At 37.2% G+C, this 24,200-nt stretch overlaps 1 protein-coding gene across 2 annotated transcripts; it reads right to left on the bottom strand.

Annotated features, from left to right (window-relative positions):
• Positions 1 to 10,021: 10,021 nt before the first annotated feature.
• On the bottom strand, positions 10,022 to 15,344 carry LOC147493740 (uncharacterized). 2 transcript variants are annotated; one of them, XM_086568697.1, is made up of 5 exons: positions 15,101 to 15,344; positions 14,647 to 14,803; positions 11,711 to 11,761; positions 11,276 to 11,368; positions 10,022 to 10,353 (listed from the first exon to the last, which is right to left on the bottom strand). In XM_086568697.1, exons 1-5 carry the CDS (start codon positions 15,205 to 15,207, stop codon positions 10,276 to 10,278), a joined length of 486 nt encoding a protein of 161 aa, XP_086424823.1. In that variant the 5' UTR covers positions 15,208 to 15,344; the 3' UTR covers positions 10,022 to 10,275. The 2 variants fall into 2 exon arrangements, with proteins under 2 accessions (XP_086424823.1, XP_086424824.1); XM_086568698.1 differs by having other exon boundaries at positions 14,647 to 14,811; positions 15,101 to 15,232.
• Between the last annotated feature and the right edge of the window lie 8,856 nt (positions 15,345 to 24,200).

Raw genomic sequence — 24,200 nt, 5'->3', positions numbered from 1 at the left:
ACTTCAACCAGTTAACTCAACATCAAGGACAAGGAAACTTAGGTGACCAGAATAGAGGTTTAGTGCCCATGACCCAAAACTATCAACATCAACACATGAACGCTCAACAAGCCTTAATTCCAGTCTAACCATCTACACACAAAGTAGTAGCGACCTTGTTGGAAAAACAAAATCAAATTATGCAACAAAACTCAAACTTGATGAAAGATCAGCATGATCAAAACTCTAAAACGATGCAACAAACGATGCAAATGATGTAGTCTTTGTGCCAAAAGGTTATTGATATGTCTCCTAACCAAACTAATAACCAAACACTTGAAATAAACAGTATTCAATGTAATGGTAATATAACCCCAGAGGACCTACAAGCAGTCACTACCATTCGTTCTAGGAGAGTAGTTGATAACAAAGTGATTATGCCTACAAATCCCTCGCAAACAGATGCTGAAAATGAAACCATATCGAATATTGTCATAGAAACTGAAGACCCTACAACTGTAGAAGTTCCAGTATGGACACCTAGATGGAAAACGGCTAAAGATAAAGCAAAGACTAATAATATTGTTGACCCTTATGCTAAATATAGAGATAAACCACCATATCCCCAGAGACTAGTTGTGTCTAAAAAGGACGATAATTTTGATGAGATTAGGAAAGTGTTTAAAAATCTGACTATAAACCTACATTTTCTAGATGCTATAAAAAGTCTACCTGGACACGCTAAGTTTCTAAAAGAGTTGTGCACCAAGAAGAGCAAAACCAACATACCCAATGAAGCCTTCTTAACTGAACAATATCCCTCTTTATCTGAACATAAATGAATTGTTAAGTACAAGGACCCTGGTCGTCCTACTGTATAATGCACCTTAGGTGATACCTTCATAACAACTGCTTTATTAGACCTGGGAGCGAGTGTTAACTTACTCCCTTTTTATTTATATAAACAACTAGGTCTAACAAAACTTCAACCAACCAAAATGACTTTGCAGTTAGCCAATCGTTCTATTAAGTATCCCAAGGGTGTAGTTGAAAACATTCTCGTTAAAGTTCAGAATTTTTACTATCCAGCCGACTTTGTTATTCTCGACACAGAAGTTGCTCATGATTTCATTCCCATCATCTTAGGGCGTCCTTTCTTGGCAACCGCCAATGCCCAAATCAATTATCGGGATGGCTCAACAACTCTTTCTTTTGGAAATCTTTCTGTGCAAGTTAACATGTTTAGACAAAAGCAGGGACAACCAGGTTTGCCTATAGAAGAAGAAGTGAAGTCCATTGAGAGTTTTGTAGCTAACATTAGTGCGGCTGACGTTTTAGTCCCCACACTAGTAGATACCCCTCTTATGGAAGAAGACATGGATCACAATTTCTACTCCCTAGACGTAGATAACATCGAGGAAGATTTCCTTAGACTCTTTTGCAACCCTTCTTTGCCACCTCTCTAGTCCCCTCCTATTGACATCTATTCATCTATTGACGCCATGACGGAAAAAGAATTTTTCACCCTCTATCCCAGTGATTCTTCTTACCCACCTATTGAGGAATGTCTTGCATATCTCAAATCCTATGATGATATAGAACTAAGAACACTAGTTGAGCACCATTCACCCACCTCACATCCTCATGTCACTCATTCACCTTCCATCACGAATGTTCCTCGCCCTCTACCTTTTCAAAGAACCATTGAGTTTGTACTTGACCTTTTTGTTTCTCCTATGCTTCATGACTTTCTAAACCCATCTGGTGAAGAAGTAACACCCAAAGGCAAGCCACTTGACACTTTTTCATTTTTCCCATTCCTTCCTTCTCAAAATTATCCACATCCCACGTATCTTCCACAACCATCCATTTTCTCACGTTCATTCACTTGGCATCCCTTTCGTAGGAGGACAAAGAAGAAACTGTATGCTCGATTAGGTTCTAGATCTATCAGGCTTCGCTCTCATTCCACTAAGCCACGTCATAGGAAATCTTGGTGCTTAATTTTGTTTGATAGTGCTTTCCATGTTAACTATTTATGGAAAGATCCACAATTATTTAGATTATTGATATATGGTAAATTGCATGTTAATACATATATATCACATTAAGTCTAGGGAATTTGACTTTAAAAGACCAAAGTTTTTGTACAATACCACCTTTCTGGAGTATAGGCCAAACAAAAATTTTCAAACTTAAAAAGTTTTCCAATTTTGTTTGGGGTTGGCGTATTTTGGTATTTCATTCCAAAATGTTTTGCCACCCATTGTCTGTCATGTTTACTCCAATTTAGTTAGTACGTAACAGTTTAATTGTGCTTCATGTTATCATATCATCTTTTACAATATTTTTGTTACAAGTACTGCCAATTTTTGCCATGTTTCTATGGTAAATTATTTTCTTATCTCTTTACACTTTGAGGACAAAGCGTTCGATTGTTTGGGGGTGGGATAGAAACATTTGCAAAAATTAAGCACTTTTAGGATATAAATTATGCACTTTTCTTTATAAAATATTTTAAAAAATCATAAATATTGTTTATACTATGCACTTAGTGATAATGGTATTGTTCCTTTCTCCATGATGATATTAGTCTAGAAATCTCACGTAGTACTTGAATTAGAATTTAATTTTTGAAACTTAGATTAAACAAGCATATAAAGTAAAACAATTAATTAAAAATAAGAACAAACCACAAGACAAAAATATATCGTGGTTCGGCAATTTACTTACGTTCACACTGCGAGTTCCAAGCTTTACTAGATGTCCAGAGTAACAGATTACAAGAGCTCTCAGTTCACTCACAAAGAATGAACACTCACTAAGAATTTCTCTCTTACAATCTCTCTCTTGCTTTCTTTTGGTTAGGTTAAGTTTTTTCAAAAAAAAAAACTTATGTTTTATACTATTTCCGAAAACAACCAAAGTCGCTGTGAATAGGGTGGAACGCGGTGCGCTGAGAATTAGGCTTATTTGAGCGCGTGCGCGCCTAACAAAATTTTGGTGAGAAAAGTCCAGTACCTTTTTCTCGCTCAACCCAAAAATTTGATTAAGTAAAAAAAAACTTTTTTTTCTTGCAAACAACCCTTTTTCTCTACAGTTGACATTGTAAAGCCTTGAAGATCCTAATAGGATGTTCGAGAGAGATTTGATTTTAATGGTCAACTTTATATAGTCGCATCGATAAAGGCATGTAATAAAAGCCACAACCAATGGTTTTCATGACTTGTCAGCCCTTATGGATTCAAAATTTAATGAAAATAAATACAAATTGCTAGTAACTATGCCACTTAGAAACCCATGAGCTTTGAAACTTGCGTTGCCCTTTACAATAGTTAATTAAAGTACTCAATTCCCTCTTTGTACATTACTAGACGTATTTTTGAATTCGTTGTGTCAAAGGTTTCCGCCATTTAGATACCAGTCGATGATCTTGAGCTATTATTGTGACCAAAACCATTGGATACCTATTAAGGGTAGCAAGCCATGAGATGTCTTTAGAAAGCCAATTTAGCAAACCATGTGAATTATGGAGTCAACCAAGCTTGAAATCTGTTTTAATTGTCATTGACTGGATATGAATTTGTAATGTTTTATCCTTTTTCATTATGTCATTTCAACTAAACATATGGGTCACATACTCACATGGAGTTATTACAGTTGTTGTAGGAAATAGTATTGGATGTTCATACGTTATAACCTTTGTCCACTATAATAGCATCATAGCTTTTTGTATCAATAAATTTTTTTAAGTGCTAAACGTTTTGTTTCATGGTATTTCTAAAAAGATTGCCATTTTTTTAAAAGAAAACTTCCCTGCTTCAATCAAAGAATCATTGTGTACATAATTTCTTTTAGCGTGTATTGTTTAACATCATTTTTGTTTGCTACCTAAGGTTTAGATCGTTTGTTTTTGTGTTCTATGGCTTTCATGCCTCTCAATAATTTCATGAAATGGTAGCTACTCATCTCTTCCATCTGTTCATCTGTTTCATTTTTTTGTAGCTACGCAGGAACTCTCAACCCAACCCAAGTGCAGTCTCCCTCTATTTTCTCATGCTCTCTAAACTTAACGTATATACTTTTCCAAACGGCTCCGACTTATAACGACTTATAACAAATGTGAATTGATGCATTTTTAGAATAAAGAATTAGTAAGAACATGGTTTATTTGTTATTGCTTTGGTTTTCCTTTTATTTATTTGATGGCAACTCTATTTCCATTGCATGTGATCAATATTGTTAGTTTTATACTTTTCCAGTGTAACCCAATTAACTTATAGGTTGTTCTTTGGATAGTTTCAATAGTTGATTATTGATTTAAAGGTGTTGGTCATGGTCTATCAGATATCTCGCTTCATTTGTGCAAATTTTCTCCCACATATATAAGACTATTATTGACGTTTGGAATCTTTCAATACATTCATTTACCTAAATTATCAGTATGCATATATTCCTTAATTATCAGTATGCACATTCTCCCTTAAAATTGTTTTTCCATGGCCAGAAAATATCCCATATATTTAAGTTTCTCAATGTCTCCCTCCACTAGAATAAATGGTGATGTATACTCTATCTCTCTCAGGGGCTTTAAGTGAGTGATTTTGTCTCATTCCTTAAACGACTACCAAAGATTTATCAATGGTGTTAAACTGATAATGGGTGCATATTTATTTTTACTTTATAATGCTTTAGATTGGTGATTGATTAATATAAGTGTCATTGTGAAGATATCCATAAATTATTTTCAATTGATTATTAATTTCTTGGGTTGGAGATTATTTTTATTGGTTTTGTATATCCATTCTAATTTGTTATTTTCTTAAAATCACCAATAAAGCCATAATGCAAGTGGCAAAGATTGTAGAAGATTGTATGCATAACTGTTTTAGCACATGGTGCAAGTCTGTCTTAGTCCTCGGGAAATCGTAAGCCTTTCTACATGTTAATTTTGTGCCACAAATTTCATTTGATTTCTTTCTAAGTGACTTTTGAAATTATGTATTAATCTCCAAATGGAAGGGTGTTAATCGTATAAGAGCAACACCAAAGTTGACTAAAATCAGATGAAAACGACATTACAAGGTATCTACTAATAGTTGGAATCAATATATTCTAATAGCGTACCGGCTTATAATTTCTCTAACTATTTTCTCCCTTAGGACCGCTTGCCATCACTTTGATGATACCAAGAATTGGCGATAACATCTGGATTTCCATGAGTTTCGTGCACCTTATATTGCCTTTAAGGTTAGACAAATTTTTAGCCATGTTATTTTCTTTTTTTAAAATCACATAATATGACATCTTACTTTCCATCTACTTCATTCTTCTGTATTTTCATGTCTTAGTGATGTGCTTCCCATCATTGTAGAGGCTATCTTACTTTCAATGAGAGTTTTAACGTGTAGCAAAGAAATGGGAAGAGACGGGTCTTTCTTGGTAGTATCAAAACTTTATTTAGACATTACTATCATAAAAGCTTTTGACCTTACTATCATAAAATAGGAACAATCATACACCTGCAAAGCCATTGTTGGAAATGTCTTTGACACTAACTGGTACTATGATTCATGCGGCTAATGTAAGCGGAAAGTTTGTTTTTAAAAGAATTCTAGAAAAATGTGTCCTGACTGTAGAGTTGAAGGAAAGATGGCAATAAAAGGTAAACTGCCATTTCATGAAAACTTGAATTCGCAGTTTGATTTTTGAAATTTGGTAAGTATATTATTCTTGCTCAACACCGATGGAACCCAATAATATACATGTTTCTTTCACAATTTTTTTCAATGCATTTGACTATTTAAATCTAAAATTTTCAACAAAGATTGAGATTTCCAATATGGGTTTCCTGTATGATTTTCAATTTCATAGTGCTTCAACTATTTGGGGAATCCCCATCAAGTGAAAGTTGGATCTCCGAACCAACATAAACTCAATGGTAAATTGTTAACCAGTTTGGGTTTATTATAATTTTAAAGTTTGTACGTTTTAAATCTCTTTGTTATTTCCTTTTCGCGTTAGATTTTTAGGTTGTTGCTTCATCGATTTGGATTATGTGCATCAATTAAAAGGTGTCATTTCTACATTCGTATTTGACAGTGGAAACTTAGGTGTGGATTTTTAAAATGTAAAATGATCTTTGATGTGTTTTGAGTTTTGATGTTGATCTTTATTTTCCTTTCAAGGCGGCGAACATTGTTTAGTAGTGACTATTGGTAGCTAAGTATTTCATTCTTCTCATCTTATATTGCTACATTAAAGTAATGTGCTCTACTGACATTGCCTTCTTCATTTTATTTTATTTTGCTGCTCGCTTAGGATAACTCTTTCTAGGAAAGTAACAAGGTTATTACTGGGTTGTAAGTTCAGCATAAGCCATATTTTCGCAACAATAGTTTTACGCCTTGAAACCATTATTTTGAAACTTCTAACATATATATATTAAGCGATTGATTAACTTCAGTTGTATTTGGCTTGCCCAAATCCTTGGCAAAGCAATAATGAAACTGTACATGTATGTATTTCGCAGTTGTTATGTATCTCTCGCAAACCACTTATCCCTCTCGAACTATCATGTATCTTTCTCCATTTCTTTGATTTCAGAGACTCGGGTTAATAATCTTTCTTTATGATTGTAATTTAAAACTAAATCTACTTTGAGTTGTACTGTACAGTGTAGTGCCTCAACCAAATTTGGCGCTTGGACACTATCAGCAAAAGTAGAGGTAATATCCACTCTCGGACAGGAGAAGGACAAGTTCACAGTTCACACAAGGTTATTTTTGGTACCGCAACTATTTATCCATCTTAGGCTAACTGACATCAGTGCTTCAGTCTTTTTTGGTCGCAGGAACTTTCAACTCCTATGAAGTCCAGTAATTTTCCTCACTGTTATTTGTTGTTTTTTATGTTTTCTCAGGAGTATGCATTGAGAAGATTTAGTAGATTTTAGCTCCATATTAATGATTGCCGACATAGTAGACACTTTACGGCTATATGTTGTATGGTTTAAGCCTTCCTTTATGATGCATAACATTGTGAAGTAATCAAAAGTAAAAATTGCATCCATGTCTAAATCCTGTATTATAACAAGAGAGACCTTTTCAATGCGTGCGTGTGACGATTTTTTTATCATATATGAAATTTGATTTGCTTAATTGTGTATGCATCGGAATGGGTTTCAATTATTTATGGGAATGTAATAGTGGGTTGGGTTTTTACTTTGTAGCATTTCTTATAGGATGCTACCCTTCAAACAGTTAGTTTGGTTGACTTTGTTCTTTATAACAACGGCATTGCATACTTGAATACTTGAAGAATTGCATCTTTTCATGAATCAATAGGACAGTTCTTTTCATGCATCTAAGTTGTTGCTATCTTACTGTCTGTAAGATGAACTCAAGTCCTTTAGATTCCTCTAAGTAAGAGTATCCACATTTTGATCTGTTGCCAAGTATGTGGGCATGCAGCTAGGTCCATACTATTTCTTATAATGAAGGTAGGTCATTATGTGCCTCCATACTAGCTTATTTTCAGTTTTTAATGAAATGGTCTTATTTCTTTTATTGGAATTATAAGACATGGATATTTGTTAACCTATTTAGTCTATTATTTAGGGTGACCCCAAAAAAAAACAATTATTACAAGTGTGTCATTGGTCCCAAAAAATTAAAAAAAAAAACAATTATTACAAGTGTGCCATTGGTCCCAAAAAGTTGAATTCGAAAACCCCAAGCTTAAACGACCCGGCTAGGTCGTTCGTTGTGCAAACCAAACGGTCTGGTCACACCGTCTGGACTAAGTCTAAAACGATGTGGCCATATCGTTTGGAATTTGAACTTAGAAAAAAACTTATCGGTGTGGTCACATCGTTTAGACTAAGCCCCAAATGACTTGGCCACACCGTTTGGGACTTAGTCCAAACGATGTGCCCACACCGGTCAAGAGACCAAAAAACATAACTTTATATTTTTTCAAAGTTCAAATCTCAAACGGTGTGGCCATATCGTTAGGGATTTTTCTAAGTCCAAATCCCAAACGACATGGCCACATCGTTTTGGACTCAGTCCAAACGGTGTGACCAGACCGTTTGGTGTGCACAACGAACGACCTAGCCGGGTCGTTTAAGCTTGAGGTTTTTGAATTTTCTCATTCAGCCACTGTACACATGCATATTCAGCCCTAGCCACGTGCATATTCAACCCTAGTGTTTAATGTTAGTGTTAAGATATAGTTTTCATGGTTTAAGATTTAGGATGGTGGAAAAGAAGAGAAGAGAATAGAAGAGAAGGGCTGAAAAGGGGAAATTCACGTTGGTTTGGGAGGTGCCCAACACAAAAGAACTTTTTGGGACCAATGGCACACTTGTAATAATTTTTTTTTTTTTGAACTTTTTGGAACCAATGACACACTTGTAATAATTGTTTTTTTTTTTTGGTCTGCCCAACACAATATGGGGTCCGTCAGTAACAGGACCCTTATTTAGTTCTCCACTTGCAGCAGAACTATTCTACAACAAAAAACTTATTATTAATTAAGTGATAAGATTATTGTAGAAAGTGGGTGTTGCGGAATGGCATATGTTGGTTCAAGGCTTTAAGCACATGGTTACTTGGAATTAAGTGAAAAGATAGAGAAGGCAGTGACTAAGTTAATAGGTATATATGAAAAAGTAAGAGAAAGAGAGAAAGGGAAATGATTGTATCTCCATCAAAACATGTGTGAGATGGATAAAAAGACTATATATATAGTCTTTCTCTAAAAAGTAGCTACTTAAGTTAACTTAAAAATAAATATGTAAGTAAAATTTCACCTATAAAATGAATTCAACCCTAATATTTTGTGGTTATGAAGCACTCATCATAAATATTATCTCCACAAAATTTCAACGCATTTGAAAACCTCTAATGTAGATAAAAATTATTGTTATCTTTAAAAAGAAATCTAATGGCCCTGAAATGTCAAGTTTTTGCAATTATTTTTTGTCAATGTTAGAGATTTCTAATATATATATTGAGATTGTAATGTAAATGACAAGTACTACCACATGTTTCGTTATCCTATTTTCAATCCAATGGGTTGTGATTATATTTCAAGTGTTATGTCTTTTTCTTCTAAGTATACTATGTTTTAGCATGTTCTACAACATTAATGTTATAACTGTATTCTCTTTTGTAGACAACTTCATAGTATTTATAATAAAGTTGCAATATTATTGTATCATAGTATTAAAATTGTAAACATGTGAAGATATGTCGTTGTACTTGCTATTAAAACAACTGTGTCTCCTCCGCGAAGGCACGAGTATGGTTTGACTATTATAGTGCCAGAATATGATTCAGATAAAAAAATATTGATTGATATAATTGATTTTATGATTGATATAATTATATTATGAAAAGCAACAATAACGACATCTGTTCCGAAGGCACGAGCAATACGTAGTTACTATTCAAAACTGAGGCTAAAAATCATGTTTACGCAAAAAGACAGAAGGAAATTTTTTAATCAACTACATCCTCTTACCGAATTTTAGTGGAGGTGGAAAAAGTTAATAGAAATAGGTCGCAAGGGTGTGTTTCTTACACATTTTGAACCTTTTTCGTTGCGCAGGAGCGACTTAAATGAAGCAGCCACACGGCAACATTTTTTAGTCTGGCAATTCAGTAACTGGGGATGTCGCTGATGTGCACTGCAACATGAATGATCAAGTGGCTCTCAACGCAAATCCGGGCCACTGTAAATGTATGAACGCTGACAAATGGGAAGTTTTGGTTGGGTCAAAATAGGCTTGCACCTCTTAAAAAAGTATTCCTCGAAGAAGCTTAACGAGAAACAAGCAATGATGAGGAACGATAACGTATAATGCAGATTCATACTAGAAGTTAGTCTAATACATAGCTGTTCGGTGGCTGATAAGATCCGTATGTTGGCTCAGTATGTAGCTTTAGCAAAAGAAAATCTCAGCCTACTTGATTTGATCTGCCTAAATGTACATTATAAGTACATACAGCACTGTAATTAAATATGCAAAAGTTAATTTGAATGACTACAACAGGATTTCTTTCCTTTCACCAACGGAAGACATCACAGATGCAAAAGCAAAGTTAAACAACCGCAGCTACAGTTGGATGTCTAGTACAATCAATTACAATGCAATTGCACACTACAATTTAATGGAAAAGAATACAATTTAAAACTGAGAATGTGGATTATGGATTATGATACACATTTTTGGATAAGCACATGGTGCTGAACTAAATCCTATATGTAGATGTTGGCACATGCGTCAACTCAAGCTTGAGTAACGACAATCTTTATCAGTTGGACAATCACTGCTGTGACAACTCCCAGAATTCCACCAGCGACAACCTGCAATAAATTGCAGTGTTCAACATCAAGCTTCCATATCATTCTAAATTTTAACTCCCTTCATAAAAAAATGCCACTTCAGTCCGACTACTACTTGAGCTGTAGCACATGTCCACACTACCACACAACTAGAATGTTAGGAACTCCAAAGGGAACAAAATGAAGAAGGTTACAATGGAACATCAAACTGGTATATATGGATGTGTCCATGTCTCCTTTTTCGTTTTCTTGTTACGGGTAAACCTACAAGTACATGTCTTCATCTTTAATTTCATGCAAAACCTTACGTGTTCAACTGTTCATTAATGATTGCATCCAACCACCTAACCTGGTGGTCTGGAATGCATACCCTCCAACTAGGAGGTCAAAGCCTCAAGGTTCAATTATTGGCAGGAGACAGTCCCTTGTTTATAAGGGCCAACTTGGATGTCTTACTCAGGGATTTAGTCCAGCTCTGCTGGTATCCTACCTCGACTCCCCAGGTGGGTTTTACCTGCTGGCGGGAAGAGGAAAAAGAAAACAAACTAACAAACAAACAAACAAAAAACTGGAAAACTCAAAAGAAAAAACTTTTGTTTCCCTAAAACACTTTGTACACTGTTCTAACAGTAATATTTCTTCTATAACATATTTGAATTATGGAATTCTAACAGTAACTTTTATTGCAGAACCAAATAGTGTACACAAACAGATATTTAACATATAGGTCCAACTTAAAAAAAACGAATGCAATTTCCAAAGGGAAAGAAAAAAAAAACCATTATTCAATCAAATTAGCCAAGGAAATGAAACACTATTATGATTTCCCTCAAAAAGAGAAATGACGCTGAGGTTGTTATATGCTAAAATAAACTTATCTTGTCATGATTATAGATCTATCAGTAACTAAAGAAAAACATGCGAGAAGATTAGTCATGAAAACCTGAGGAAGAGTGTGCCCAAGAAGCTCACGCAATGGCATGGTTTCAGACAGAGGATGTTCAGCTGGGAGTTCATATACAATTTGATTTAAAACCTGCACAACACCCAGAGGAAAGAAGATAATATCAAATTGAAGTGACACTAGCGAATACATCTAAATAGTCAGACCAAACTCCAGATTGTTTCTCTGTAGAGTCAATGATGCACCAAACTTAAAAGTGATAGTCTGTATCAGGTGCCCGCATAAAACCAAGTAAGTTTTTCAGCAATAAAACAGCATGCTTAGCCAGAAAGCTGACTCGATGAGTTGGATTGAAGTTGCCAACCCCAATATTTGCAAGATATCACGTGTATTGATGTACAAAAACAGAATAATAAGAGACAGAACTGAAGATCACACAATTTATAATATAAGCTAATACTCAAAATCCCGCACCTCTGCTTGGCGCCCAGCATGTAATCTAACACCACGTGCATCATACATCACCTGTCAAGTAATGCGTCGATAAGCAATCTCCAAAGTTGAAATTTGTAAAAAAAACAAAATTCCATATTGAATAGTCGTTCTTAAAACTAAGGCCTAAACCTGATTCCATGCTAAACAAAACAAGATTATATATGTAATCCGTCTCTAAACCTAAGTGGCGTTAACACCTGTACATTTGTCACTGTCCTGGAAACACTTTGTTTGAGTTCTAAGAGGACATCTCCCGAGGGGATTTAAGGACCCGACCCGAATATTTTAGGAAGTTTCTATTATTTGAAGTCTTATTTTTCATATATAAACTGAAGTGATACAACGCCGAAACTAATAAGGCCGTATCCTCTTTTTCTCTTTTCTCTCCAAACTTCATATCCATTAACAACAATACAATCTTACTCACTTGGATACATTGACACCGATGTGTTAATTTCTATAGTTAGTTTAGCTGATCTTAACCCTATCAGTACAATTTCAATAGTTAAAACGCGATTTATTTTTTCTCAAGATCAGCTGAACATGACTATCTTCAACCTAACCTAATAAATTACTCGAGTCAATTTGCTATCCATAATTTGTGGGCCAGAACAATATTTCCCTAACTAAATGAAAGAATGAGATTTTTCTCTTATTCCAACTATAATTAAAAGAAGGAATAGCATATATCTCATCTCTTGAATTGTTTCTCACTTCTTTCGTCTTCTCCTTGTTTTTTATTTAGGATTAGGTTGGGAAAAATTACATATCATTTGTATCCCTTCTACTTTCAAAAGTACGAGCATGAATATCATTGAAATATTTGTTTCTTCTTCTTTAAGTGTTAAAATGTATAAACAAAGAAACAGAATTTATACCTGAAATTGTCTACTTCAACGTGAGTCCATGTTTCCAACACGAGTATCGTTGCATCTATGCGTCTGACATGGATTCTTATTCAAACTAAACCACACAGATTTATACGAGATTGCATACCCTTTTCCAAAAAGCAGCCTACCCAGGCGACTTCCTAGGCCTCTAATCGGCAAATAAACGTAATTAGGAAGAACATATCTGTTGGAGAATGTTCAAGTGGTATCTTTTCATGTGAGCAAGATTGTTTAGCTTTCTTCATAATTAAACTTCTTCATTTCGCACATCAGACACATGAGTCCACACTATATTGTTAAAAGGTTGGCAGAAATCTATCCAAGAATACAGTGTCCACTGACACAGTGCTTTGTACTTCACCATCCTTTAAAGAATTCCTCAAATTCCCTTTATCCCTGACAAAGGTGGTGGAAATTGAACCCAAGACCTTGGGTTCAACCTCCCAAGTCTTGACCAGTAGGCCAATGAACCCAAGACCTTGTTGAGTTTCTACAAGTAGTCGAGTCTGTGCGTGTGAGAGCACAATATCTTTGTCATTCTATGACCCTTTAGGAACTTAGAATTGTTACAAGAAAAAACGTAGAATATTTTCAACCTGGGAAGTTTGCTCCTGCAGAACTGACATATCATAGCAAGGGCAAGATCTGATTTTAGAAAAGTGTGTAAATTACCGTTTAGTTTGTTTTTTCTTGTACATTTATATTTTCTAGTTTTCTCTAATAGTTTCTACATTACACTACGTTCAGTTTAGAGTTTAGACAGCTAACTCATTTGGGTTCTACAGCTTTATCTTCTTGTTTTTGTTGTCTTTCATGTGAAACCACCAATAGGCGCCAACAGTTGTCATTGGAGACGAAAACATGTTTGATATAAGTTTTCTACGCTCAAAATATGGCCATAATCTCTCTTGATGGTCTTATTGTGGCTTCACTATCGACATAGTCATTGTCCTCAATAAGGTGATTTGGAATCTGCAAACCTCAACCAAAATAAATTCTCTTTTTAGAAAATGACTCCTAACTTGAATTGGCAATAGATTAGATGTGATTCAGGCATAAAGATAATTTGATTGCACTAGCAATGAGGTATCAAGCTAGCGTTGGCTTACAGCAGCAGGTGAAGAATGACAGAGATGATGAATGACACTATTACCAAAAAGAAGTGAAAAGGTGGATAAAGGGAAGAACAAAGAGAAAAGTAAGATGAAAATTTGACCTAACAAGTGAAAACCTGGCAACTACGAGCATCGCAATCTGAAAAGTGTCACCAAGATCATGCTCTAGTCCTATTTATTAAACATGCATACCATAACAAGGGTTGATATTAGGAGAATTCTCCTGATTGCAAATTATTCAACATGATCCCAATAGCTCATTATCTTCAAAGTAACATCTTCCTTCGAACTGGTAAGAAGTAAAATTCTATATGACTTACACTTGCCTCGTTGTAAAATAGTACTTCGTAAGTAGATATGTGAACCACATTTTTCTATATTTTGTGAAGTTAATAGATCTTGATTCACTTTTCCATTCTTGTGAGAACACCCAAAATATAAGATGTCTGTGTTTTTTTCCCGTCGTACCATATCCTCTAACTCAAGTGATAAAAGGAATGAACCTCTTAAACCAAATTATTAAAGAATATATAGATCTTTCCCTTTCTTATTTTTTATGCAACTGCAAAAAGCTCTTTGACTAGAACCACGAGGAGAACTAGAAGGGTTTAGCTTCCAAAGACTAGATAGCATATGTCATACTGCCATTTTCCTTTCAATGAGATTGTTGTTTTTTTTTTCTTTCTTTCTCTTATGTTTGTTAAGTGATATCAAGCTCAGTATGGACTTCAAACATGGTTGCAATCAAGAAAACTTTAAAGACAATTTCATAATCATCATTCAATAAGTTTTAAAAACGAGGTTTTTTCCTAAAAGTAGCATTGAAAATTGGATAACACAGTAGCAAAAGATACTTTTCTTTTTTCTGAAAATTATTCAAGTCATATTGAAGACCAGTAAGAGGACATACAACACAAGCTAGGACCATTGTAGCTGCAAACAGCGATCCTCCAAATCCATCTTGTAATCCAGTAGCAGCAGCAAGGGCGGTAACTGTGGCAGAGTGAGAAGACGGCATCCCACCAGATCCAATAAGTCGCTTTACATCCCAACGTCTTTCCTTATACCTGTAGATCTACCAAAGTTTACAACTCTTAGGATAAAACTAGAAACATAAAAGCAATGTAGAAAGAAAACCACAGGACTTCATAAATTCATTAACACTTGACTTCTTGTATGCACACACATATGCAATATGAGAGAAGCATAGTGGAAATGTGAACTATACTAACGTAGATATCAAATTAAATAAATGAAAGTCTTGGGGTTTGAAAATTTTGACATGTGAAATTCTATACTAATGCATTTAATGAAGAGATTATACAAATTTTGAAAGAAAATAAAAAGGAGTGCAGCTGAGATACCAGGAGGTGAAGAACTTGGTTGACTGTGCGAGAATGAATGCCATTAGAGATGATATCAGAGCGTAATTCGTAAATATCGAAAAGAAGGATATCTCTCCTGATGCCATCTTATATATATATATATATATATATATATATATATATATATTACAGGTGTAACTCAACTTCTCTCTGGGAACCAAATGCTTGAAAAATGAGAGAGAGAGTTGTCGTGTGATAAGTTTTATTTCAAGAAGCAATATGAGCTGAAGGATATGCTCTTATTCTGTTATTCGGTTGCTGTGAATATGCGAGATTCCTGTGTTTGACATGAAGATTCTATTGTTTTAGAAAACCCGTGCGCTCAAACGCATGCTGGAGCTGGACTAATTATATATCAACCGAGATTTTGTCCGTCCCGCTGTCCTTTTAAGCAACCAGTCAAAGTCAAAATCGCAATAGTTAATACTTATTCGACCTTGGGTGTCACTATGCGCGCTCGCCTGGTCTAGATGTATGGGTTCAATATCTCTACAACCGGGTACAGAGATCATCTCTGTAACCGTGTTATCTCGCCGTTCATTCAAATTCGAGATGTGTGTGTGCCTCGATACCTGTGTGTGTGCTCCGAGATGTGTGTGTGTGCGTCGAGATACGAGATGGGTGTGTGTGTGGTACAGAGATTGATCTCTGTACCCGGTTATAGAGGAACCGCTCTCTAGATGTATTATGAAGCTTGGATACAGGGGCGGCTCTGACCCATAGTCAGCATAGACCACTGCCTAGGACCCCATTTATTGCAAAAAATTAAGGGCTCCAAATTGGATGTTGTCCTTTACTCACTACCCACTAGATAATTGCTAAGCAATAGAGGCGTGAGCGGAGGGTGGAGAAGAGAGAGGGAGAGATGGGTTTGTGGGTGGAGAGAAAAAAAGAGTTAGGATTTGGTTGAGAGGGAGAATGAAGGAAAGAGGGAGAGAGAGAGAGGGAGATGGGTTTGTGGGTGGAGAGAAAAAAAGAGTTAGGATTTGGTTTAGAGGGAGAGGGAAGGAAAGAGGGAGAGGGAGAGAGAGGGAGAGAGAGGAATAAGTGAGGACAGACCGACAAAAACCTACCAAACTACTTTTTGTCCCACGACCCCCACTCCTCCCAAAAACGTTTGCTCCCGCTCACTTGACTAACTCACTATTTTATTTTTATTTTTTGTTTACAAACATGTTCACCCAATTAGCCCTGAAGCCCACCAACTAAGCCTCAACACTCTACATAAACATAAACACACTAGTCTCTTTCAATTCTTTTTGAGACTATTCGTTGGGGTTTGCTCAAAAAAGGAAAAAACGACCACTATAATTAGTTAGATTGGCCGAAAATCGAAATAGGACGTTTACATACACCACTCACCACAGTCTGCATTGTTAGATATTTTCAAGATATTATCTCAAATTCAAAATTACTTTTTTAACTGTTTATTCAATTATTTTATTCAAATATATATGTGAGTGATAACTGATAAAATCTATTATTTATTTTTGCATAACATTCTTAGACTCTTAGTTGATTGGTTATCGTCATGAAGAATACTATAAAGTATCTCTCTGATAAGAGGAAAAAAAAACAAATACTAGACCAACTCACTCAATCTCAGGTTGGAAGCATTTGAAAGATTTTTTATAACAATAGACAAGCAGAAAGTTCTAATGAAAATTTAGTCAATAATGAAAGTGAAGATATTGTGCGTGCCTGGAGAACTTGATGACACAATAAATGTTGAACATGTTGAGAGAGTAAATATTAAAATTGAAATGGAAATAAATGTCGAACACGAAGAGTGAGTTGATGCTGAAAATATAGAGAGGGATGTGTTGGAGTTATCCCTCACATGAGGAGAGAAACAGAGCTGGAGAGAAACGGAGCGAATTCGACATCGAAAATGTCGAGGCGCACTAAGGCTCATATGAAGCGACCAGCGCCGAGCTCCAAAGATGTTAGAAGCGACCAGCATCATATAGAGGCGCGACCAGCGCTTCGACCTCCAAATTTTTTGGCGACCCACCAGCGCTCCAGCGAAAGCGCCGTGTCTAATCTTTGTGGGCTTCGCTACAGTAACCGCGAAATTTGGTTTTTGGATATAAAAACCAAAATCAAGGTTTTGGAAAACCTAAGACTAAGAACCAGACAAAAACAAAGAGAGAGAAACCTAATCTTGAAAGCTATCAAGATTGAGAGATAACCTTTACAGAGATACAACCCTGTAAAGAGATAAGAGTGATCTAGTAAGGTGAGAGACTACAAGGAGTGATTGTAATCTTCCTTCCCACTTTATTAAGAACTGGCTCTTGTGGAAGTAGGCATCATTGGCCGAACCACGGTAAATCTTTGTGTTGTGGTTTGCTTTTACTGCTTTACATTATTATCTGTTGTTAATAGTTGTTTAGCGAGTTGGGCATGTTAGTATAGGCTGTAGTTGATATTTAGATTTTGTCCGGAGTTGAATTGTGTTCAAATACAAGTTATCTGTGTAGTGGAGGGAATCGATTGGTATTGGTATAATCCCCAACAAGTGGTATCAGAGCCTTGGTTAGAATAGCCTAGGGTGTTATCCGAATCTTGGTCAAAAGGTGTTTGACGAAATTCCTGAGAGAAGATTTGAGGTTAAATAACTTGTAGAGATGGACCATTCCGTGAATACTCGCATGATGAATCTGAATAGGAAGAACTATACCATCTGGAAAGCCAAGATGGAAGACTTGCTATACTGCAAGGACTTGGCACTTCCCATTGAGAATGAGGGAGTAAAACCAGAAAAGACTGATAAGGCTGAGTGGAAAAAGCTTGACAGAAAAGCGATTGGATACATTCGACAGTGGATTGACGACAGTGTCTTTCACCATGTGTCCCAAGAGACTACGACCTTCACCGTGGGAAGAAACTCGAAGACTGTATGAGAGGAAGTCGGGTGGAAACAAAGTGCTAGTCATTAAGAAGTTTGCATTACGGTACCAAGAAGGTTCTTCAATGTCCGAGCATCTTAATGAAGTACGTAATATCATCAATCGATGCATTTGATGAAGATCAATTTGGAAGACGAAGTTGAGGCTTTGTTTCTATTAGGCTCTCTACCCAAAAGTTGGGAGACATTAGCGTTTCTCTACATGGAGCGCCAAGGATGGAATTGTTACCATGGAGATGGCTACCACGCCTTTGTTGAATGAGGAGACTAGAAGGAGTGGAAGAAGCGACTCCTCTCACTCGAGAGATCCTTTCACGAGAAAACGGGGAGAGGTCAAAATAGAAAACCATCTCATTCTAGAGGTGATGACGTATAAATCTAGGGGTGAAGCTAGAACTCCTAAGGCAGAGGCAATGTTACTATTGTGTCACCAAAGGCCACTTCAGATATGAGTGCGAGAACAAAGAAGATGATGAAAGAATAACGTGTACATGAAGACATGGTGCGCAGGAACGGAAACACGTGCAGAGATACTACCGCACTAGTCGGCGACCTGAGTGGGAATTGTGTCGGTTGTGGTGTGTGCTATCTTAGTACCTCATGTCGGGGATACTGAGTGGGTGATAGATCTGAGGAGCATCCTATCACGTCACAATCAAGATAGGGGGATTCTTCACTACCTACAACCGTGGTGAATATGGTGAAGTAAGAATGGGTAACGATGGAGTCTCAAGATTATAGGCATTGGAGATATTCATGTAGAAACCAATGTCGGCTACACTTTGACACTCAAGGATGTAAGACATGTCCCCTCGACATACGGTTAAGCCTAATTTTTGGCCGGAAATGGATGACGATGGCTTTGTAAACTCATTTGGTAACGGGGTATGGAAACTGAGCAGAGGTTCCATTGTAGCAGCCAGAGGAAAAAAACCTTGCTCTCTTTACAAAACACAGGCTAGTTTGTGTAAAGCATAAGCGAATCGCGCGTAAGAAGAAGCTTCATCCGAACCGTGGCACAAGAGACCGTGGTCACATGGGCATAAAAGGGATGGAAGTTCTTGCTAAGCAAAAGCCGTGCCATACATTAAAGGTACACATTTAAATACATGTACTCATCGTTTGGTAGGAAAGCAACACAGGGTGTCTTTCCAAAGATTCCCGTCTCTCACGAAAAGGACAATCGTCCTTGAACTAGTGCACACGATTTATGTGGTCCTATGAGAGTAAAGTCCCACCAGTGGAGCCGTACTTCTTGACATTCATTGATGATCGTCAAGAAAGATATGGGCCTATAGTCCGAAGACCAAGGATGAAGTACTTGGCGTGTTTGAGAAATTCCACAAAGATGTGGAAAGAGAGACCGGAAGTTGTTGAAGTGTATTCGCCGGATAATGGGGTGAGTACATTGGGCCATTTGAAGAGTATTGCCGAGTCATGGGATTCGCCATGAGCGGACCGTTCCCAAGACACCACAAATGAGAATGGAATAGCAGAGAGAATGAACCGTACCATTGTAGAGAGGATGAGATGCATGCTATCTCACTCTAAGCTACCTAGAAGCTACTAGGTAGAAGCAATGCATACAGCCGTGCATGTGATCAACCTGTCGCCGGCAAAGCCTCTGAATAGTGATTATCCTGAGAGAGTATGGTCAGGCAGAAATGTTGATTATGGATACTTGAGGGTATTTGGGTGCAGGGCATTTGTGCATATTCCGAAGGATGAGAGATTCAAGCTTGATGACAAAGCCAAGCAGTGCATTTTTCTGGGTTATGGAGATGAAAAGTTTGGTTACAAACTCTATGATCCGATTAACAAGAAGGTAATCCGAAGTCGAAATGTTGTGTTCTTAGAAGACCAAACCATAGCAGACTTTGAGGAGGGTGAGAAGCTACAGGCTTTCACCAATGATCTTGTTGATTCAGAACCAGAAGTTCCTACTGTGGAACGTGTAGAAGGCATTGAGAATGCAGATAACCATGAGTTTGAAGCTCATGATGAGAATCCTATTGCTCATGATGGGATAGAACCTATTGGTATAGAAGATGCAGATGAGATGCATGAACCACCACCAGAGCAAGCAGAAGTGTAACCTCCTGAGGCACCAGCAGATGGTGCAAGGAGGTCTCACAGAGGGAGACTAGCTTCAACCAGGTATCCACCACATACGTACGTGCTACTATCGGATGGTGGAGAACCTATGTACTATCAAGAGGCACTTGAAGGTACAGACAAAGAGAAGTGGTTGAAGGCCATGCATGACGAGATGGATTCTTTGCATAAGAATCACACTTATGAGTTAGTTGAGAAACCCACAGGGAGAAAAGTTCTAAAAAATAAGTGGATATACAAATTCAAGCATGAGGAGAACAATCCTCACCCAAGGCACAAAGCTCGCCTTGTTGTGAAGGGATTCAGTCAAAGGAAAGGGATTGACTTTGATGAGATTTTCTCTCCTGTAGTGAAGATGACTTCTATCCCGGGGTATTGGGTATGGCCGCAAGTATGAACCTAGAGGTTGAGCAGCTAGATGTTAAGACAGCTTTTCTTCATGGAGACCTTGAAGATGTATACATGGACCAGCCAGAGGGGTTTGAGGTCAAAGGCAAGGAGCACCTAGTATACAAGCTGATAAAGAGCTTGTATAGGTTGAAGCAAGCACCGAGACAATGGTACATAAAGTTTGACTCCTTTATGGTGAAGCAAGGATACAAGAAGTCTACTTCCGATCATTGTGCGTTTGTTCAGAGATTTCCAGATGGGGATTTCATAGTGCTATTGCTGTATGTGGATGATATGTTGATAGTTGGCCCAAACATCAACAAGATATCCAAGCTGAAGAAAGACTTGAGTAAGTTCTATGAGATGAAGGATTTGGGTCAAGAAAAGTAGATACTTGGGATGCGGATCACTCGTGACAGAAAGAGTGGGAAGTTGTGGCTTTCTCAAGAAAGCTACATTGAGAAGGTGTTGAAGATATTCAACATGGATCAAGCGAAGCCAGTCAGTTGTCCGCTTGGTGGCTAGTTCCGCATGACCAAAGAGATGTGTTCTAAGGGTGAGCATGAGCAGAGTCAGATGGAAAAGATTCCTTATGCATCCGCAGTGGGCAGTTTGATATATGCCATGGTGTGTACTAGACCGGATATTGCTTTCGCCGTTGGGGTTGTAAGCAGATTTCTGTCAAATCCGGGTAAAGAACATTAGGAAGGTGTTAAGTGGATATTGAGATATCTCAAAGGCACTTCTAAATCGTGTTTGTGCTTTGATAAGAGCCCAAAACTGTAGTTTTAACCCCTTAATAATCATACTATTAGACCAATTATGTGAATAATAAGTAAGAGTTAATACTGATTACGTGTTTTTATGCATTTCAGGCTTCAAAGTCCATTATGTGCGAGAAATGTGCCACTTTAGCGAGATAAAGGAGCAAAAGTCAAAGAGAACTTCGAATGCCATATCTGTGGACTCAGACCTCGGATTGAGGCCTACCTTATGTCAAAACGACCGCCTCGAAAAGAGCTTTGCAATGGTCCAAGCCTTGACCCAATCAGAGGAGCAGAAGTGGACGAAAAGTCTGTGGAAGCCAACTGCAGCTGAAGAGGCCTTTTTGAATTTGAAAGAATTGGGTTTTGGGCCGATTCTCGCCCAAAACATGGCTCCAAGCCCATGCACGATTTTTGGATCCGGATGTATAAAACAAAAGCTTGACTCAGTGTTAATGGCAGCCAGAGGGCAGTTAGGTTAGGTAGATAGCTTAGAATAGAAAGTAGCCATTAAAATAGCTTCTAGATCTAGATTTAATTGTTTTATTTAATTAGTTTCAAATCCTTTATTAGATTAAACCTTTGGATCTTGTTCTTCATTTGATTAGATCAATAAAGTAGTATTTTTTATCAATTTCGATTTTGTCATTTCCATTTCTAGATCTAATTTCAATTCTTGTTCTTATTTCATTTTAGTAATTAATTTAGATTTCATTATTGTTTAAATTAGTAAATTTTAATGCTTATTATTATGTGTAGTTTTAATTTAAATGGAAATGATTGGAATGATTCAAGGCTAAACCTCCATTAGAGGGGGTTGAGAAGCCTTGATGAAAGCTTGATTCCGTTTATCGTAGAAGTCGCCGTAATTTCTATTCCACGAGAAATAATTAGTTCACCATGAGAATGGGTTTAATTGTTCACATGCTAGTTATTAATTGGTAGAAATGCCATGTGTAATTAGGGGATTAGGAAGAACCGATTGTTCTAATGAGCAGTTCAATTCGATTACGACGACTTCGTCGCTAGTGGATTAAGTTGAGTTAAGGTGGAATCAATCCCCCTCTAACTCCTTAACATCGAATCAACGTAGTATTCCCATAGTTGTCTGATAATCGACTAGTTGCATCTTGTGGGTAGTTGCACCATAGTTTAGTTGCCCCTTCGTAAAGCTCTCATTGACTTTAAGTAGAGTATTGAGACTATAAAACAAGCATACGGAAGGACTAAGAGTGGAACGAATCACTCTACTCCACTATATCTCATAGGATTGAGAGTAGAAGAAAACTTTGATAAACAACCAAAAAAAAGAAAGTTTAGTTTACTTACGTTGTGAATTCATCGTTCATTTCGTAGGTAAACTATTCATTTCACTCTTATCATGCTTTGGTGGAAGTAAGCCCTTACTTGAAGGCTACACTGATGCAGACATGGCAGGTGATGTTGACTCGATGAAGTCCACCTCCGGTTATCTGGTTACTTTTACAGGGGGAGCAGTTTCTTGGCAATCTAAGTTGCAAAAGTGTGTTGCCCTCTCCACCACGTAGCGAAAGTATATATTGCAGCCACCGAAAGTGTTGCAAAGAGATGCTATGGATGAAGAGGTTCTTCGACGAAACTAGGGCTAAAGCGTAAAACAGTTTGTAGTTCTATATGATGGCCGTCGAGGCGCCATCCACTTGAGCAAGAATCAGAATTTTCATTCTAGATCCAAGCACATACACGTGCGTTATCATTGGATTAGAGAAGTACTCGAAGACAAGCATTTGTGTATCGAGAAGATCCATACCGACAAGAACGGGTCGGATATGATGACCAAAGTCTTACCGAAAGGTAAGTTTGATATTTGTTGTGCTACCGCCGGAATGGTAGCATACTCCTCCTGTTGATTTGGAAATTGCATGGAGGTATTCCCCTCACTGTTCGGGAGGGGGAGATTGTTGGAGTTATCCCTCACATGAGGAGAGAAACAGAGCTGGAGAGAAACGAAGCAAATTCGACATCGAAAATGTCGAGGCCAAGCGCCATATGAAGCGCCGACCGCCGAGCTCCAAGATGTTAGGTGCGACCAATTCGGCCTCCAAGTGTTTTGGCCGACTTCGCTCAAAGGCGGCGCCAGCGCGTCTAATCTTTGTGGGCTTCATTCGCTACAAGAATCATGAAATTTGGTTTTGGATATAAAACCAAAATCAAGGTTTTGGAAAACCTAAGACTAAGAACCGCACAAAAACAAAGAGAGAAACCCAATCTTGAAAGCTATCAAGATTGAGAGATAACCTTTACGAGATACAACCCCAGAAAGAGATAAAGAGTGATCTAGTAAGGTGAGAGACTGCAAGGAGTGATTGTAATCTTCCTTCCCACTTTATTAAGAACTGGCTCTTGTGGAAGTAGGCATCATTGGCGAACCACGGTAAATCTTTGTGTTGTGGTTTGCTTTTACCGCTTTTACATTATTATCTGTTGTTAATAGTTGTTTAGCGAGTTGGGCATGTTAGTATAGGCTGTAGTTGATATTTAGATTTTGTCCGGAGTTGAATTGTGTTCAAATACAAATTATCTGTGTAGTGGGGGGAATCGATTGGTATTGGTATAATCCCCAACAGGATGACCATTGAAAATGAAGAGGGAGTTGATGCTAAAATTGAATAGAGAATTGGTATTGAAAATGAAGTTGAACGTGATGATTTTCCGAACGAAGAAATAGATCAAGCTTTGAATGAGAATAAAGAATATGGTCCGATATGGAGAATTGGAATAATATTAATCATAAGTGTAGAGATTACAAATAAAAAAAAATGGCGTGTTTTGTTTTTGTTTTTTTGGGAGAAAAGGACCCATTTTTAGGAGCTCGCCTAGGGCCACCGAAAACTCAGAGTCGGCCTGCTTGGATAATGGT

This window comes from Coptis chinensis, chromosome 6, assembly GCF_015680905.1.
Source record: "Coptis chinensis isolate HL-2020 chromosome 6, ASM1568090v1, whole genome shotgun sequence".
NCBI classification, from domain to species: domain Eukaryota; kingdom Viridiplantae; phylum Streptophyta; class Magnoliopsida; order Ranunculales; family Ranunculaceae; genus Coptis; species Coptis chinensis.
This window is presented reverse-complemented; position numbering and strand designations above follow the sequence as displayed.